The sequence below is a fragment of the Cryptomeria japonica genome, chromosome 5, assembly GCF_030272615.1.
Source record: "Cryptomeria japonica chromosome 5, Sugi_1.0, whole genome shotgun sequence".
Taxonomy (NCBI): Eukaryota; Viridiplantae; Streptophyta; class Pinopsida; order Cupressales; family Cupressaceae; genus Cryptomeria; species Cryptomeria japonica.
Genome location: NC_081409.1, coordinates 677,959,572 through 677,979,057, shown reverse-complemented (window position 1 = coordinate 677,979,057; position 19,486 = coordinate 677,959,572). Strand labels below are relative to the sequence as shown.

Genomic DNA, 19,486 nt, shown 5'->3' with positions numbered 1-19,486 from the left:
AATTACTTAATGTTTTTAAGGGCATTAGCCAAATTACCGCTAATCCCTTGCAAATTTGATTGAGTTGTTTAGAATGGTTCCTCTTATTTTATTTGTAGTGTCCTACTTTTTCATTTTTAGAGCAATGAGAGATTTTTACAAACTTTTTTCCCCTATTAAACTTAACTTGGTACATAGCAATACAAAATTAGATGTGTTGAATTTTGTCATAGTTGCTTTTGATTTTAGCCTAATAAGGCCTAAATTGCATCTTGTGGAGTGGGTTTTAAATTTGCATGAACACTTCTATTTTATTTCTTCTATCTCATATGATGCTTTAATCTCATTTAGTCTTTAGACCTCATTCTTATTTCTTCTATCTCATATGATGCTTTAATCTCATTTAGTCTTTCGACCTCATTCTTGTTGCTCCATATTGAGAGCTTACATTATTTACAAGGATAACATGAAATATTATACACCATAGTTTAAATATTATCTTATGAAATTTGGTAAAGAAAACTATTATATCTTCTACACACAAATAGAAATGTACTTTCTAACATATTAGCTACACATTTTTCTATCAGAGTAACCCTTGCACCTCTTTTCAGTTCAAGTGATAGTATTAAAATAGAAACCTCAGAATAAAATTGTTAAAATAGTAATAGGACATAACCTTAAAATTGAAACCTAACTTTCCCTTGATATTAAAATTGAAAAGATAATATTACAAGATAGAAATATTGATAAGACACCTCTAAGATCAAAACCTTTCAACATGAAAGAAAAAAAGAAAGATTATTTTTTATAGTCCACCATGTCACATGGTATGATAAACATAACTCTAAGATCAAAACCTTTAACATGAAATAAAAAAAGAAAGATTATTTTTTATAGTCTACGATGTCATTTCACATAACACAATAAAAATATTGATAAGACGTAACTCTAAGATCAAAACCTTTCAACATGAAAGAACAAAACCTTTCAACATGAAAGAAAAAAAGAGATTCTTTTTTATAGTCCATAATGTCACGTGGTATGATAAGACATAACTCCAAGATCAAAACCTTTCAACATGAAATAAAAAAAGAGATTTTTTTTTTTTTTTTTTATAGTCCACAATGTGAGGTGGTATGATAAGACATAACTCTAAGATCAAAACCTTTCAACATGAAATAAAAAATGAGAGATTATTTTTTTTAGTCTACATGTCAGGTGGTATGATAAGACATAACTCTAAGATCAAAACCTTTCAACATGAAATTAAAAAAAGAGAGATTTCTTTCTATAGTCTACAATGTCTTGTGGTATTATAAGACTACTAGCCCATGTGATATTATGAGACTACTATCTTGCACTCATTGAGGGAGACACCTACCTAACTATACTAAAAATGAGGCACCTCTCTTTTAAGAGTACAAATTTTCCACAACAAGATCAACAAAAATGAAAACTAAGTCTAATCCAGAAGATTTAAGATTAATAATAATAAACCTGGACGGTAGAAATCTAATCTGAAAACTTTTCGACGTGAAATTCTACTGGCAAAAATGCGCAGGCCAGTCAGGTACTTTATTATGGTTCCCATTGCCAAAATAAAATACGACAGCAGCTTTATTGAAAATCAAGTGGGCTGATTGAACACGCTATCGAGCAATAGTGGTCCAAATAGTTATGGCGTTTGGTCGGACACATTATCTGGCAAAACAGCGACTGATGAATCGATCAATCACCTGCAAAAGTGTAGCAGTCTCCTCACCAACGTGCTTATTAAAATCCACAGCAAGCTGGTTGAGATAAAAACAGTGAGTCACGTTCTCCGACACAAAAATTTCCACATCATGCCCTGCGCTTCTCATGGCCTCACAATACTCCATCTGCGTATCCCTCATCAGATCTCTCTCCGCAACACCCACAAGAAAAGGAGGAAATTTCAGCTTATCCAATGGCTGAGACTGAGCCCCCATCGGATTCGTTATCGGGTGATCTTTCGTGCTCCCCACGGGCAACCCAAGGCCCAGAAATTTATCCACCATCTCCATCGTCAAAAAAGCCGAATCGGGCCAAATTTCGAGCTCCGATTTGCTGCGCTCCGATCGAACAAACCCCGGGTGTAAGGCCACGCAGCCCCGCAAAGAAAGAGGTTGTAGCTCTTCTTCACACGCCACGGCCCTTACGGCCACGTGGTGCACCAGATTCCCTCCCGAACTGTCGCCGATCAATACGCAACGCTCAAAATCTGCATACTGGGCGAGCCAAGATTCCTCCTTTTCCCGGCGAGAAATTTGTCCGAGCCACGCAACGGCGGCGAAACAGTCGTCGATCGCCGCCGGGAGTCTGTGCTCGGGAGCGAGCCTGTAGTCCACAGAGACGCAGATCACATTGGACGTCGTTACGAGACGCGAGATGAAATGATTGTACATTTGCCAGTCCGCATGGCTCACGCAAAAACCGCCGCCGTGAAAATGAATCGCCACACCCAATTTAGTATGGGTTTTTCTGTCCAGCGCCGTACGAGGCAAATATATGCGGATCCAGATGCCATTTTCTTCGTCAATTATGACGTGTTTGGTGGCTACACCGTCAATGAAAGTGTCGTTGGAAGGAGGGACGGGCGTGATGAGGGGCTTCACTTCGTCCGGGCCGGTCCAGGTGCGCTCCACTGAGCCGTCGGAGAAAATTTTGAGCCATCCTGAGACTTCGTCCACAAGCTTTTTCTCGATTTTGCTTGCCATTCTGAGTAGTGGCATTTGGATTAATGATGAGGGATTTGCAGCGGATTTATAGAGGGGAACCAAATTACAGTCGATTCCGGCGGCAAGAATTTGAATGGGAATTCCGATTGTCCTGTTCTACTTTTGACAAAAATAGGTGAATGGAACAAGAGTTGATGAAACGGGCGGCTCATGACTTCCGAAATGGAAAGAGTCTTTTAGTTTTTCTATATTTAATATTAGAATATCAGCGAAGATCTTGCTACATCCGATAGGTATCGCGACTAAATATCCCTATCATCTTTCTAGAAACGAGCTAGTGGCAGGTAGGTTTTACTCAAGCGTAGCAATTGTATTTGGGTGTGTAATTGGGTTGAGTCTATTCTGGTTTCAAAACGGATTTTTCGTATAGCGTGTTAGCGACAAGATAGTCAATTGCAGTCATTAATTGTAAAATCGACAGTATAAGACTAACACGTGTGTTAGTCAATCCGTATTGTCGTTTTGAAACCATAATAGACGCATCAATCCGTATTGTCGTTTTGAAACCATAATAGACGTGTCCGTGCAATGGAGGCAACATCTACCCAGCCCCTATGTTGCACCACCATGCCATGTATGGCATGCATCCATCGCATACATATTACAAACACCATAATTTCACTTTTCCCCTTTTGTTGTCGGTAATTCATTTATTTTTCTTAGCTTAATTGATGCTTTCCATTAATTTTTTTTTTTTTAATCCCGTCAGTACGATCACCTTTTCCCATTTTATTTTACAATGCAAATTTATAATTTTTATAAAATATATTCTTTTTTATTAATTTTTATTTAATATGAAAATATGGTTATATTTTTTATTTTAAACAATAAATTAATATTCTTTTAATTAATTCTAATCATATTAAAATATTATTATAGGTACTTTTTATTTTAAACAAAAAGTTAATATATTTACTTTATTTAAAAAATAAAGTAACATATTTATTTTATTTTATTTAATCATATTTGTTCTTATTCATTTAAAATATAAAATATAAATTATAAAAATGTAATTTAAAATACAATTTAATAAAAAATATAAAGTTAAATATAAATATTAAATATTATGTTAATATGAAATGTAAACATATGAAATACAAAAAATAGTATAGAATTTGAAACTTAGAATAAAATAAAAATAAAATAAAGATTATAAATTTTGATGTAAAATTTGAAATGCCAAAGTTTAGTATAAAATAGAAAACATATAATTCAATGCTCAATATTAAATCTAAAAATCTAAAATTAAAGTTTAAGAAAATTATTTTAAAATATGTTCATAACATATAATTTTAAAAAGTAACAAATAGTTTAAATAAATATATATATAAGTTCAACAAACATAAATTTAGTTTAGTATAAATATAATTTATTTTAATTTAATTTAATTTAATTTAATAAACAAATATAGACAAGGACGCAAAGCGTCAAGTTCCTGCCATTAGTGTGATGAGTTTAGATTAGATAAAAAAGAAATAGATAATGACCATTACAATATAAACTATCAAAATTTGAATTGTTTTTAAGATAATATTTAATTATTTTATTTTTAAAATTTGATTTAAATTTAACATTTATCTTTTTAAAAAACAAGTATATGTATTGTATAATTAAAAGTGTTGTAATTACCTTCTATTGTGAATAGAGGAGGAAAAGAATATGTTAAGAAAGGCTTTTATTTTTTACCTTCAATTTGACAATCATTTAGATATCAAAATGTTAATATTTAATATAAATATAATAATTTCAAGATAAATAAAGAATTTAAAAAATTAAATTTATAACTTAAACTATAATTTTTAGATAAATGTATAAATATAATTTTTTAATTAAATAATTAATCAAAAATTTAAAATAAATAAAGATTAAATTTTAAAAATGAATATGTTATTTCATAATTAAAATTTATCAACAAACCTCTAAAAAACATATTAATTGACCTTAAAAAAATCCTTTTTTTACATAAAATATTTCTTTATATTTTATAAAATAATAATAAATTAAATTATTTGAAATAAAATAAAATAAATTTTAGTAAATAGAATAGCTCCAAATTGATATCTCTTTACATTTTGATATACATGTTTAAAATATTTATATCAATTTATGTAAAATATATTAACAATAATATAATTAGCAATATATTTTTCTATATGATATATAATCTTTTATAAATTAAATGAAGAAAATAAAATAATTTTAAATTAAACTAAAATAATATTATATTTTAGTCATATATTTAAACATTGTTAAAAAAAAAAAATGATTAATTTTAATAACTTACCTTCTCTAGATTTTTAATGAAATTGTTTTAATCTAGCATTAAAAAAATAAATAGTATTAAATATATAATTATCTACATTAATACTTAAACTTAAAATAAATCTCACATTAAACAAAATATATAAAAAAATATATTAAAATCAATTCAAAAAATATTGACCATCCATGTGAACCCATGTATTAATTATTAATTTTTTTCACATTAATTATTAAATTAAATATAATACACGTTTAGTAATTATTAAAATATCCAATCATATAGTTTGAAAGTTAAAAGAATATAAATTGATGTGCATGTACCCTGTAGTATTTACCATATCGGATTGATCTAAATGCATCCGTCAGTATGAATGCCAACTAAATAGCAATACGGAGAGATTGCATTAAATCTCCAACGACGGTTAGGTTTGAGTTTTCTTTTGATACGAATGACTACTTATTTAAATTGAATCAAATATATGGAGATGTAAAAAAAAATATTATAATCAATTTCGTACAGTGGTCAGATTAGTATTATTAATGAAAGGATAAATATGTTATTTTTTGCAAAGAAAAATTATTTTTTTACCTACTATTTTTAAGATGAGCCAATAAGAATCAAGATAAATGATATTTAAATAATTCTGTAAAATATCAAATAAATATAAACTATAGAATTTTTGGTTAAGTTTTTTAATTCTAGATATTGATTGGTTCAATTAATTGAAAAAGTACATTTAGATGAATGCAATAGTATTCCTGCTGTGGCAGGAACTAAAAATTATATGATTGTATTTACAATAAAATTTATAGTTTCCATGGAAAAGTGCATCTTACCCTTATTATAATCATTATGTTTTAAAAACAATTTCAAAATATACTATAATTATGAATATAAATAGACATTATAAAATATGTCAATTAAAAATACAAACATTGAATAAATGAACAATTAATAACACAATAATTCAACTACTAATATGGACCTCAATTATAATCTCATTATGTTTAGTTAGGCCAATGAGAAAACTTTGTATATATACTATATACTCAAAAAGTACAATATCCATGCTCCACTTTTGAAGGGGAAAGTAATTAAACTATCATGAATTGTAAGGTATTCTCTCCATGCTCCACTTTTGAAGGGGAAAATAATTAAACTTACAGATTAAAATAATTACCCTCCTTCCCAACAATCAATCTAGCATTAATTATTAAATACGCTATCAAAAAGCTAAAACTATATTAGCTTGTATCCATTATCCATAGTAGTGTCGATCACGATCCTCCATTACAATATCATCAAGTCTTGTAAATTACACAATTTAGTTAATAAATTAATTTGAAAAGTAATCATTAAAAATTGTTGGAAAATAACTTTATAATTTTATTACCATCTCCAGCTTGCCTTACATCCATTGTTCTTGGTATTTGGTTAAGATCAATAGAATATGGTACATTTTTTATCATTAAATATAATTGTATTTACATTAAAGTTTATAGCTTCTACAAAAATATCTTATTATAATCATTTTCCCTCCTAGATATTGAATGTATTAATAACATTTATGATGCACAGAATGTTGGAGCTTTGTTTGTTACACCTTCTTGAGTGACTTGACCTACTCAACCCTTCAACTACTCAAGTCCTTCCTATGGCACTTGGTGGGGGTTATGCTAATGGGACCTCCAAGGTTTGAACCTTCTTGACTTGCCTCCTAGGTATAGCCAATGGTTTTTGGTCAATCAACTTCACCACTTGAGGTTGCCTCCTCAGTTACTCACACACTCCTCTCTTGGGCTCCAACCACTCTTGCAAGGATCTTAACACACAATCTCTTCCTATGGTTTCCCAATGCATCAACAAGGTGTCTTCAATGTATTTTGAGGTTTAAGACTCACCAAATCCATCACCTTGGCTTCTTAACCCTTCTAGGTCTCTACCGGCACCTAAATAGGCCTAATTGCATTAGCCCTCCTTAGGTGGTTTTAAGGGTTTAATTTGAAAAAATCCCAAATAAGCCTAGAAATAAATCATGGATTTGAGTACCCTTTTGGAAGTTACAGACAATACTGGAAAAGTGTACCTGGGTTATCCGTACAAGTGGGGTTTCCAATGCTACACTATTTTGAAAGGTTTTAGGCCTAGCCGGTGACTTGGCAAGATGGGTCTAAAAATATTCACCAATCAAATCTCCTGATACAAACCTTGGGAACCTTCAAGGGGACTCAAAGGGATTTCCATTCATATGCCACTTGGTCCTGCACCAATCTCCATGTGCTCACAAATCACACTTTTCTTGCTGTCCTAACTCACCTACTTCTAGGGGTGAGCCTATGGCTTCATTATTTCTCCTCCTCCTGGACCTGCAAAATCACACACCCTATTCCTAAGCTATGTACAGACCCTAACCTAGCACTCTTAGTGATTTCAACAGGTGCCATCAAAGAATGCCTAGGTTAGAGCCATTTCTTGCTCTTAAACCCTACTAGCAAGGGTTTTGCTCCTAGTTGCAAAGAATGGAAGAAATCTCTACAACCTGCAAATAAACCTTAATAAACGAAAATGCAATGAAAATGATTTTACACCATCTAGTCCGTACTGGACCGTACAAACAAGGAAAAACAAGACAAAAACTGTCAAAAACCGGTGGAAACAAGGTTGCTTCACAAACCAAAAACTTGCTCTTGCATTTCCAATCCTCCAACCCATATAATGAAGTGAAATTTGGCTTATATCCACTTGTTTCAGTCGGTTCAACCAACTCCCTAATGCCTATAACAAAAAATGCAACTTTTGCAAGAAATTGCAAAATGTTGGTCAACAACTTTTGACAACTTTTGCTCCAAGATGGAATTATGCATTCTAATGCATTCTAAGGCTCCTAAAAGTCCTTAAACACCCTAGAAGACCTAAGCACAACTCAATTGACTCCTAATACATGAATAAATTCATCTAGAGTATTTTTCCTGTGAACTACCTAAGCACCTCACTACTCAGGCTAACAACATCCTGAGCACAATTGACTCAAACCAAAATTTGGACAACTCAACCATGGCTCTACTAAGTCCTCAATGTTTGGTCCATTATTACATCGCAAATTAACACACAAACTTAAAATAAATCAAAGCTTTCATTTTTGGAGTGCTAGGTGCCCTGCACCATACTCCCCTGGGTCAAAGAACTCAAGTCCCTTGAGTTATAAGGTCTGAAATATCCACTCCATGTTGAAGTATATATGCCTCTGACATCCACATGGAATCAGAATCAGGTAACCCTTTCCACTTAAAAAGATAGTGCTTGTAGACTCCTTTCCTTGTCTTTTTTACTATCTTGGTATCCAAGATACTCTCTAACTCAACGGGTTGACTAGGTGGCAAATCCTTTACACAATCCTCATGAACCGGTGATGGCATGTCTATCTGATTTGTTGGTGTCTCTCCCTTGTATGGATAGAGATCACATACATTAAAAATAGGGGATATCCTCAAGGTAGGAGGAAGTTCAACCTCATAGGCATTCTACCCACACTTGTGCACCACCTTGAGAGGTCCAATTTTCTTCATCATGAGCTTGATAGGATGCCCTTTTGGAAGCCTCTCTTTCCTAAGGTATGCCAACACTAAGTCTCCTACTTGAAAGTGTACCTTCCTCCTTTTTTTATCAGCTTGAACCTTATACTACTCAGATTTTTGTTGTAAGGACTGCCTTACCTTATCATGCACCTCTTTAATACCTTTTGCAAAGTTCTCCCCTTCTGCACTCTTGGGTGCCATTGAACTGAGATCTCTGAGCTCTAATATGCCCCTAGGATGGATTCCATACACTATCTCAAAAGGACTTTTACCTGTGCTACAGTTCATTGAGTCATTATAAGCATATCCTACCTGTCCAAGTGCTAGATCCCAAGTCTACCCATGTTGTTTGGTAAGACATCTTAGAAAGTTACCTAATGATCAGTTGACTACCTTTGTCTTTCCATCTGATTGAGGATGATAGGTAGATGAGAAAGATAACTTGGTGCCCAACTTCCTCCAAAGTGTCCTCCAAAAGTGGCTCAAAAACTTCAGATCTCTATCACTAACAATGCTGATTGGAAGACCATGAATTCTGACTATCTCCTTGAAGAGGCCTGCAATATAGGTGACATCATTGGCACTCTTGCAAGGTATGAAATGTGCCATTTTTTTTAACCTATCTATGACCACATATACACTATCAAATCCTCTTGGTGTCCTAGGCAAGCCCAACACAAAATCCATGCTCAACCATTCCCAAGGTCTCTGAGGTATGACCAAGGGTTGATATAAACCTGCATTACTTGAGATTCCTTTTTCTCTTTGGCAGATGGTACATTTCTCTACAAATCTTCTCACTTCTGATTGCAATTTGGGCCAATATTAAAACCTACCAACCTGCTCCAAAGTCTTATCAATGCCAAAATGACCTCCTAGACCTCCTTGATGCTTCTCTTGAATAATATTTTGCCTCATAGAACATTGAGGTATGCAAAGAAGATGACCTTTGAACAAAAAATCATTTCGTATCATGTATTCTAAATAAGAGACATGTGAGGTGTTAGAAAAATCAGAACAAACATTATATATTTCTGCAAAATCCTTATCATCATTGTAGAGGTTTTTTAACTCACTCAAACCCACACTTTGCAATTGAATCTCTTGCATGGTCATGATTCTCCTACTTAGTGAATCAGAAACTTTGTTGGTTGTCCCTTTCTTGTGTTTAATAGTGAATGTATAAGATTGTAGGTACTCAACCCACTTTAGGTGTCTTTGATTCAACTTCTCTTGCCCATTGAGAAAACTAAGGGCATGGTTGTCAGTGAAGACTACAAATTCTTTGGGCAGCAGGTAGTGACACCATTTTTTCAATGCTTGAACCATTTCATACAACTCCAAGTCATATGTGGAGTACCTTTTCTTAGCTTCATTTAACTTTTCTGAGAAGAAAGCTATAGGATGTCCCTCTTGGCTTAAAACTACCCCTATTGCCCTTGGGCTTGCATCCCATTCTATTGTAAACAATTGATTGAAATCGAGCAATCTAAGGGTTAGCAACTCTAATATCTTGGTATTCAACCTTTCCAACCCCTTATTGGCTTCCTCTGTCCACTTAAAGTGACATTTAATCCCTCCTTTAATGGTATTGAGAATAGGAGCACAAACATGGCTAAAGTTTCTCACAAATTTCCTATAGAAAGATGCCATTCCATGAAAGCTTCTAACTTCACTTATGCCCCTAGGGATAGGCCAATTAAGTATTGCTTTTACCTTACTTGGATCCATTTTTGAACATCCATGGGAAATAACAAAACCAAGGTATACAAGCTTTGTTTTCAAAAACTCACATTTTTCAAGATTAATCTTGAGTTGAGCCTCCTTCAACTTCTTCAAAACCATCTCCAAATGATTGAGGTGTTCCTCCTTGAGCCTATTATAGATCAAAATGTCATCAAGATATACAATTACAAATCTACCAATAAACTCAACTAAGACTTCATTCATGAGCCTTTAGAAGGTACTAGGTGCATTGGTGAGGCTAAATTGCATCACCAACCACTCATATAGGCCTGCATTGGTTCTAAAGTTTGTCTTCCATTCATCTCCAGGTCTGATTCTGATCTAATGGTAACCAAACTTTAATTCCACCTTTGTGAAGTAGCTTGCACCTCCTAGATTATCTAATAGGTCTTCAATCCTTGGCATGGGAAACCAATACCTTATAGTAATATTGTTGATTGCTTTGGATTTCATGCACATTCTCCATTTGCCTCCCTTTTTAGGCACTAACACAATAGGAACAACACATGGACTCAAACTCTTCTTGATAAACCCTTTGTCTAAGAGTTCATGCACTTGTTTGGCGATCTCTTCATTTTGACTAGGTGTCATTTTATAGGCAACTTTGTTTGGCAGATTGGCCCTTGGTATTAAGTCTATTTGATGATTTACATCTCTTATTAGAGGCAAAGAATCAGGTATGCCATCCACTATCAATTTTTCATATTGTTTGAGTAAACCTTGCACCTCTTGAGGTACTTCACTCATTGGATCTGCCTTAGCTTCTTCTCTAAGTTTCAACACTATAGCATGGCCTTGATGTCCTTCTTATTTCAACACTTGGAGAAACTCTTTTCTTCTTATCAACATCACACTTGAGCCTATTTTCTTTTCTTCCTTTGGTTCAGGCAGTGGATCCATTTGATACTTCTTCCCATTCTTGGTGATAAGATAGTTGTTCTTCTCCCCATCATGAGTAGCTCTCACATCATATTGCCATGGACGGCCCAACAACAAATGACAAGCATCCATAGGTAATATGTCACATAATAATCTATCCTTTTACTTACCAATTTCAAAATCCACCCATGCTTGTTCATCAGCCAATACATGTTGACCCCGATTGAGCCATGATACCTTATATGGAGTGAGGTGAGGCAATCTTTTTAGTTTGAGTTTGTCCACCATTTCAACTGAGACAATATTCTCAATGGAACCTGAATCTACAATCACTTTACAAATCTTCCCATGTGACCTACAAGTGGTTCTAAACAAGCTTTTCATTTGTGGTGGCTCTTGACCATTGTTCTCCTCATCATCAAGTTTTCTCCATCTGTCACTAGCCCCGCCTTGTTGATTGAAGAAGTTACACTCTGAGTGTCCTCCTCTTGCAACAATTGAGTTCTTATTTCCCCAATGTATGAGCTTGTGGAGCTTGAGGCTTTCCCCAGGCAATTACTCATGGTATGCCCAACTTGATTGCAATGATAACACCTACCGGTAAAAAATGTATTTCCTCTTCCTGAGTTTCCAAACCTGCCCCTAAAATTGCTCCTTCCTCTATAGGATCCTCTAAATTCTCATCTCTGAGAGTCTCCACTGCCTTCTTAGCCTTGCTGCTCTTCACTTCTTGGTGATTGCTGCCCTCTACCAAAGTTTCCTCTACCTCTAAAATTCTTACCTCCCCTATGTTTCTGATTTTGTTCACTCCTCATTTTGATCTTCTCTTCTGCCCTTAGGGCCAATTGAAAACACTTATGGACAGTGTCTGGTGTGAGGATGCTTATCTCATCTTGTATATTCTATCTAAGGCCATTTAGATACCCAACCAACTTCTCCACCTCATTCTCATGCTTCCTAGCCCTCAAACTGAGCTTATGGAACTCTTCAGTGTATGGATTGACATCTAACTCCCTTTGTTTCATATTTTTTAGTCTCTTGTGGATTTTAACTTCATAATCTCTTGGAAGGAATTATGCCTGAAGTTTGATCTTCATACACTCCCATGAAGTTGTCTTCTTTTTGCCTTCTTGTATCCTTTCTTCTTGCATCATATTCCACCAAACCAATGTTGATCCTCTCATTCTTGATTTGGCCACATTGACTCTTTTCTCTTCTGCTACCTCTTTGTAATCAAAGTGATTATTGAGAGCTTCTATCCAATCTAGCAACTCTTCTCCATTGAGGTTTCCTCCATATGTAGGTAATCCATCCAAGTTGTCTTTAGAAATGGATTTGACTGCATCTAATAATAACTTTTGGTCTTGAGGCATAGCTACTGCTGTTGGTTCATCTCCATCTTCCACTTCTTCATCAGTCTCATCACCCCATTTTGTCTTAACCTTCCTCTTCTCCTTCTTTACCCCTTTGCTTCCTCTACTTCCTTCTACATCCTTCAATCCTTCTATCATCTTTGCCACCATTTGTCGGATGGCTTCTGGAGTCATTACCTTTGGAGGAATTGAAATTGCTTTTGATTCTTCACAATTTGATATACACCAAATCTTTCAAATAATGGCTTGGATACCACTCTGATGTAGAGAGTCTTGGAGCTTTGTTTGTTACACCTTCTTGAGTGACTTGACCTACCCAACCCTTCAACTAATCAAGTCCTTCCTATGGCACTTGGAAGGGGTTATGCTAATGGGACCTCCAAGGTCTGAACCTTCTTGACTCTCCTCCTAGGTATAGCCAATAGTTTTTGGTCAATCAACTTTACCACTTGAGGTTGCCTCCTCAGTTACTCACACACTCCTCTCTTGGGCTCAAACCACTCCTGCAAGGATCTTAACACGCAATCTCTTCCTATGGTTTCCTAATGCATCAAAAAGGTGTCTTCAATGTATTTTGAGGTTTAAGACTCGCCAAATCCATCACATTGGCTTCTTAACCCTTCTAGGTCTCTACCGGCACCTAAATAGGCCTAATTGCATTAGCCCTCCCTAGGCAGTTTTAAGGGTTTAATTTGAAAAAATCCCAAATAAGCCTAGAAAAAAATAATGGATTTGAGTACCCTTTTGGAAGTTACAAACAAAAATGTAAAATTTCACATGGGTTATCCGTGCAAGTGGGGTTTCCAATGTTGCACTATTTTGAAGGGTTTTAGGCCTAGCCAGCGACTTGGCAAGATGGGTCTAAAACTCCTCACCAGTCAAATATACTGATCCAAAAACCTTGGGAACCTTCAAGGGGACTCAAAGGGATTTCCATTCATATGCCACTTGTTCCTACACCAATCTCCATGTGCTCACAAATCACACTTTTCTTGCTATCTTAACTCACCTACTCCCATCGGTGAGCCTAGGGCTTCATTGTTTCTCCTCCTCCTGGACCTAAAACATCACACACCCTATTCCTAATATATTTATAGACCCTAACCTATCACTCTTGGTGATTTCAACAAGTGCCATCAAAGAATGCCTAGGTTAGAGCCATTTCTTGCTCTTAAACACTACTTGCAAGGGTTTTGCTCCTAGTTGCAAAGAATGGAAGAAATCTCTACAACCTGAAACAATCAAACTTGAAAATCAACCTTAATGAAATAAAATACAATTAAAATTCAAATATTGCAATGATTTTACACCATCTAGTCCGTACTGGACCGTACAAACAAGGAAAAACAAGACAAAAACTGTCAAAAACCGGTGGAAACAAGGTTGCTTCACAAACCAAAAACATTCTCTTGCATTTCTAATCCTCCAACCCGTACAATGAAGTTAAATTTGGCTTATATCCACTTTTTTCAGTTGGTTCAACCAACTTCCTAATGCCAATAACCAAAAATACAACTTTTGCAAGAAATGCAAAATGTTGCTCAACAACTTTTGACAACTTTTGCTCCAGGATGCAATTTTGCATTCTAATGCATTCTAAGGCTCCTAAAGGTCCTAAAACACCCTATAAGACCTAAGTACAACTCAATTGACTCCTAATAATGAATACATTCATCTGGAGTATTTTTCCTATGAACTACCTAAGCACCTCACTACTCAGGCTAACAGCATCCTGAGCACAATTGACTCAAACCAAAATTTGGACAACTCAACCATGGCTCTACCGAGTCCTCAATGGTTGGTCCATTATTACATCACAAATTAACACACAAACTTAAAGAAATCAAATCTTTCATTCTTGGAGTGCTCGGTGCCCTGCACCAATTTACAAACATACACTATGATTATGAATGTAAGTAGACATAAAACAATTAAGTCATTTCTATTCGTGAAGTAATCTTAGTAGGACATAGAATAATACAAACGTTGAATAAATTAACAATTAATAATACAACAATTCAACTATGAACCTCAATATAATGACATTATGGTTAATTAGGCCAATGAGCCAATTTTGTACATATACTATATAAGTCAAGAAGTACAATATGCAAATGATCTTTCTATCTTGAATATATAAGGTACTCCTTTCATGCTCCCTTTTTTGAAGGGGAATGTAATTGAGCTTACACATTAAAATAATTACCCCCCTTTCCAACCATCAATTTGTAATTAATTACTTGATAGGCTATCAAAAGCTAAAACTATATCAACTTGTATTCATTGTTCATAATAGTGTTGATTACAATTCCCCAGCACAATGTCATCCAAACCTATATATTACACAATCTAGTTAATAAATTAATTTAAAAAGAAAACATTCAAAATTGTTAGAAATCATTTCATATCATTTTTTACCATCTCCAGCTTGCATTACATCCACTGTTGTTGGTGACTCGTTAAGATCAATAGAAAATGATAACCTATGTTGTTCAACATGTTGATCATCTAAAGTTGGAACAACATCTGCATACAATAAATCAACATAGATAATGCATTAAGAGAATAATATATGGTATAATTGATATAAATAATATTAACATTTTTAAATACCTTGAATGTTTCTTTGAAATTCCTGAGTAGGTATAACTGTGAGCATTGATGGTTGAGGTCCACAAATTGTATCTGTTATTTATTTGATGAAGTATGAAAAAATGGTTAAAAATAGTATTTTATTGATAATATAAAGTTGGAATGATGTACATTTAATACATCAGCATAGCTAATGCATTAAGTAAAATAGTGCATAGTATACTTAATATAAATAATATTAACATTCTTAATTACCTGGAATGGTTTGTTGAAATTCCTGAGTGTGAATAACATTGAGCATTGATGGTTGACTTCCACAAATTGTGTTTTCTATTTATCTGATTAAGTATGAAAAAAGGTTAGAAATAATATTTTATTGATCATCTAAGTTGGAAGGATGTGTGCATTTGATAAATCGACATAGATAATGCATTGAGTGAAATAGTACATAAGATACTTTATATAAAAAAAATTAACTTTCTTAATTACCTGGAATGGTTTGTTAAAATTCTTGAGTAGGGATAACACCAAGCATTGACAATTGTGTTCCACAAATAGTAGATCTGCTATTTATTTGATGAAGTATCCAAAAAATGGTTAGAAATAACATTTTGTTGATCACATAAAGATGAAGTGTTGTGCATTTAATAAATCAACATAACTAATGCATTAGGTGAAACAGTTCAGACTATGGGTGAAAGTATAGTGTTGTGTCGCACTTTTGGCTAAGTGTGAGCGAAAAAATCCTACTCGACCGAGTAGGACTCGATCGAGTCTACGTGGCGCCACACGACGCCTACGTGGAGGACGGGTGGCAGGGTATACTTGGACTCCGTCGAGTCGAGTAGTACTCGACCCTACATATACCTGTCGATTGCACTTAGACCCCTATTTCCACAGTCTGAAATAGCTGGAGCGGGAGGGGGGCTAAGAAGTCTTTCGGCCAAGCAAGGTAGGGCCGAAAGGCTTTTTTTCTTGAAGTTTTTTTTTTTTGGTTTTTAATTGTTTTAATAATTTATATGTATACATTTTTAATCTTTTGATTGTTTTAATAATAATATATGTATATTTATTTTTTTATTTTTTTAAAATTAAGGTTGGAGGGATTTCAGAAGCATCTTTCAACAATAGTAAATACAATCAATGATTTTAAATGGATCAATCAACGTATCCTCAAATGGAAAATACAACCAAAAAAAGCATATTTGATCTATAACTCTCTGACAGCTCACAGATCCTCAAGTACAATGCTTCATTTTGGAGTCAACCAAATCATGTAAGCCTCATCCTTTATGACAACATTCTCCATTTTATTTTATACTAGCCAAAATTGAGAATATATCTTTTGTGGGTCCAAAGTTAAATATAAACACCACTATAGTGAGATCCATCTCCCTTATGAATGCAATTGCCACTAATATTAGAGAACATAATTTACAAACAATCTCTCTAATTACATTCAGACATCCATGTATACCTTCCAAGAGTTTTGGAGATACATAACATATGTACATAAATATTTATATAGTCAATGGTGCCTTAATCCTAACAAACTTATTTCAAAAACCTTAATTGAAATGGTGGTTTGTTTAGGAGTTATTTTAGTTTCACGGAGAACCAAAGAATACCATATTTAATAAAGGTAAGTTTGATAAGATCATATTTGAGACACCTGGATAATGTCAAGGTTTTGGAAAACCTTACATAGAATTGGGCAGTAAATTGGACTATAGATCAACCCATCACCTTAAGATTGATCAACAAAAAGAGAGTGAACCAAATTCTTGAGGACTTGTTATTGATGTACAATCTAGGATTCAATAATAAAGATGGGAACTTACTTACCATTAAATGAGTTTGCATATGATAACTCTAAAAATAAACACACTTCTCATTTCTTCATTGGAGATTCGTAAGCAAGTATTGTATGCTTAACAAATAGGCTCGCACATGGTAGTTGTGGATCCAAATGAACTAGAAAAGATGAAAGACCAAACTTAGATTGATTAGCAATTGGGAAATGTAGTGGATTTTTATAAAATTTATAAATGACAAAAAAATATACATCAAAATAGTCATGTATCGGAGAGAGTGTTTCTAATAAATTAGCCATTAACAAGCTTGATTAATTTTTGTCTTCCAAACTTGCATCTCACTTTGTGGAACCTTTTGAAATCCTAGAACCCTTTGGTGCAATAACTATTATATAGTGAACTTTATCATTTCAACTTCTAATTATAAAGTTATTTAAGTCTTGGCTCCATATATCCCCTACTTCTCTCAAGTTCTACCCCCAAATCATGATTCTAAATATTTGTTCCCTCCCATTAATCATTATTTTGATTAGAATTCTTAGAACATTTTAATAGCTTCTTTTAACCCCTTCCTAATTAGCCTAATCCATCCCCTAATTATTGTCACATTCCTAAGCAACTTGGAGTCACTTCTCAAAAGACTCCAAAGTCTTTGAAAATCATTTAATGCTTTACGTGTCCAACAAGCTAACCTCTAAAGTCTTCCAAACCACTAATGGCTCTTACATGACCATTTATGGTTAAATCCACTTGCACCCATGGTTAGGGACTTTGACCCCTAACTCAACCCTCATGTAACCCATGTGTCTCCTCAAGCATTTATTACTTTGACCATGGTTATCCTCACTAACTCTTGCACAAGAGTTTAACCCTTGGATAAAAGCATTAATCTTTGGATAATGAATTTATTCACTCAACTCAACCTTAACCTTACCTCCCAAGTTAAGCCTCAGATCATGTCAAGCATTTTTATTCCCTCTCCTCTCAACCCATCTCATCTTGACAAGTGTCAACTTGGGGTTGAAAGCCCTCTCATGGATTGAATATCGTTCAATCTTGACCCTTGTTGAGATTACTCAATCTCAACCATCCATTGCTCTATTTTTCCTATAAATAGAGCCCATTTCTTCATAATCCAGATCCTGAAAACTTGTATGCATTTACATTATAGCCATTTTTAGAGAGCATTAGATAATCAATCATATTCACTCTTTTGTTTTAAAATCAACACTAGCTAATTAGATAATCTCTTATTTCAGCTCTTGTTCACATTTGCATAATATTTTAGATTAATCATCTTTTCATGTTGAACCTCCATAAGGCATCCATAGTGCAAAAAGCTACCGAGAGCTACACTAATTTGGAACTTGGAGAGGAGAGGAACGAGGAAGGAGAAGCTACCAGCATGGTAGAGAGCATATGGAGATGTTTAGTTACTTTTTTGTAGATTCCTTAAGCTTTTTATTGGTTTAGTAGTGTCTTTCTTGATATGCTTGCTTAGGATAGTATTCAATCTTTGGTTTGCTAACACTAATGACTAACTCTTGTCTCTTGTGTTTCCTTGTGTTTGTTTAGCTATCAAAATAGGTTTTTACTAATCCTTCCATTTTGCAGAGCATCATTTTGTGAACTTGACGTGAATCGAAGAACAACTTTTTGAAACTACTAACTTTTTGACTGTTTTACTTGACACACAGGTCGCGCTTCGACGCTTTTGTTCGTGCTTTAGCGCTATCATTGTTTGGTCTTCTAGCGCTTTTGTTTCTATAATAGCGCTATTGTCCAAAACTTAGCATTGTTGTTTATCTTATAGCTCTATTGTTCATTAGGTAGTGCTTTTGTTTCTTTAGTAGCGCGTTTGTATTGTTGTAGAAATATTCTATTTTAGCACTTTTTCCCTTACTTTCATGCCTTTGTGTTAAGTAGCGCTTTTGTTCTCACACAGAGTAGCGCTATTGTAACAGAGCGTTGTAAAAAAATACCTTGTAACCGAAAACCCAAAATTTTTAGGCTTGTGGAAGCCCCCCAGACATGCACATTTTTATAACTTATTCTCTTTTGTGCGGGTTTTGACTAACCCCTACAATAGAAATTTTATTGATTTTTAGCTTAGGAAGTAAATTTGTTTTTATTGCTAACTTTGTCTTTCAAGTTGGGATAAAATAAACTCACTTTCTTTTTGGTTAAAAATAAACTACACTTTGATTTGGGTTTTAAAATTCACCACATCTTTCATTTGGAGCTCTAAAAAGAACATCATTGTTACAAGCTAAAAAGAACCACAAAAACTCAAACAAAAACAATTTTATTTCTTTCAAGTTAGGAAACAAACTTCGTTTTGGTGCTTAAAATCAACAAAACAACTTTATTTCTTGCAAGTTAGGATTCATTTTCTTTTGGTGCTTAAAATCAACAACACAAATTTTGATTTCTTTGCATCAATTCAAGTTAAACATCACAATCCACACCTGGTTTTTGGGCAAATAAAAAGAACAATCAACTT

At 34.1% G+C, this 19,486-nt stretch overlaps 1 protein-coding gene across 1 annotated transcript; it reads right to left on the bottom strand.

Annotated features, from left to right (window-relative positions):
* Positions 1 to 1,066: 1,066 nt before the first annotated feature.
* LOC131029249 (probable carboxylesterase 15) lies at positions 1,067 to 2,930 on the bottom strand. Its single transcript, XM_057959660.2, has one exon. It carries the CDS (start codon positions 2,733 to 2,735, stop codon positions 1,680 to 1,682), a length of 1,056 nt encoding a protein of 351 aa, XP_057815643.2. The 5' UTR covers positions 2,736 to 2,930; the 3' UTR covers positions 1,067 to 1,679.
* Between the last annotated feature and the right edge of the window lie 16,556 nt (positions 2,931 to 19,486).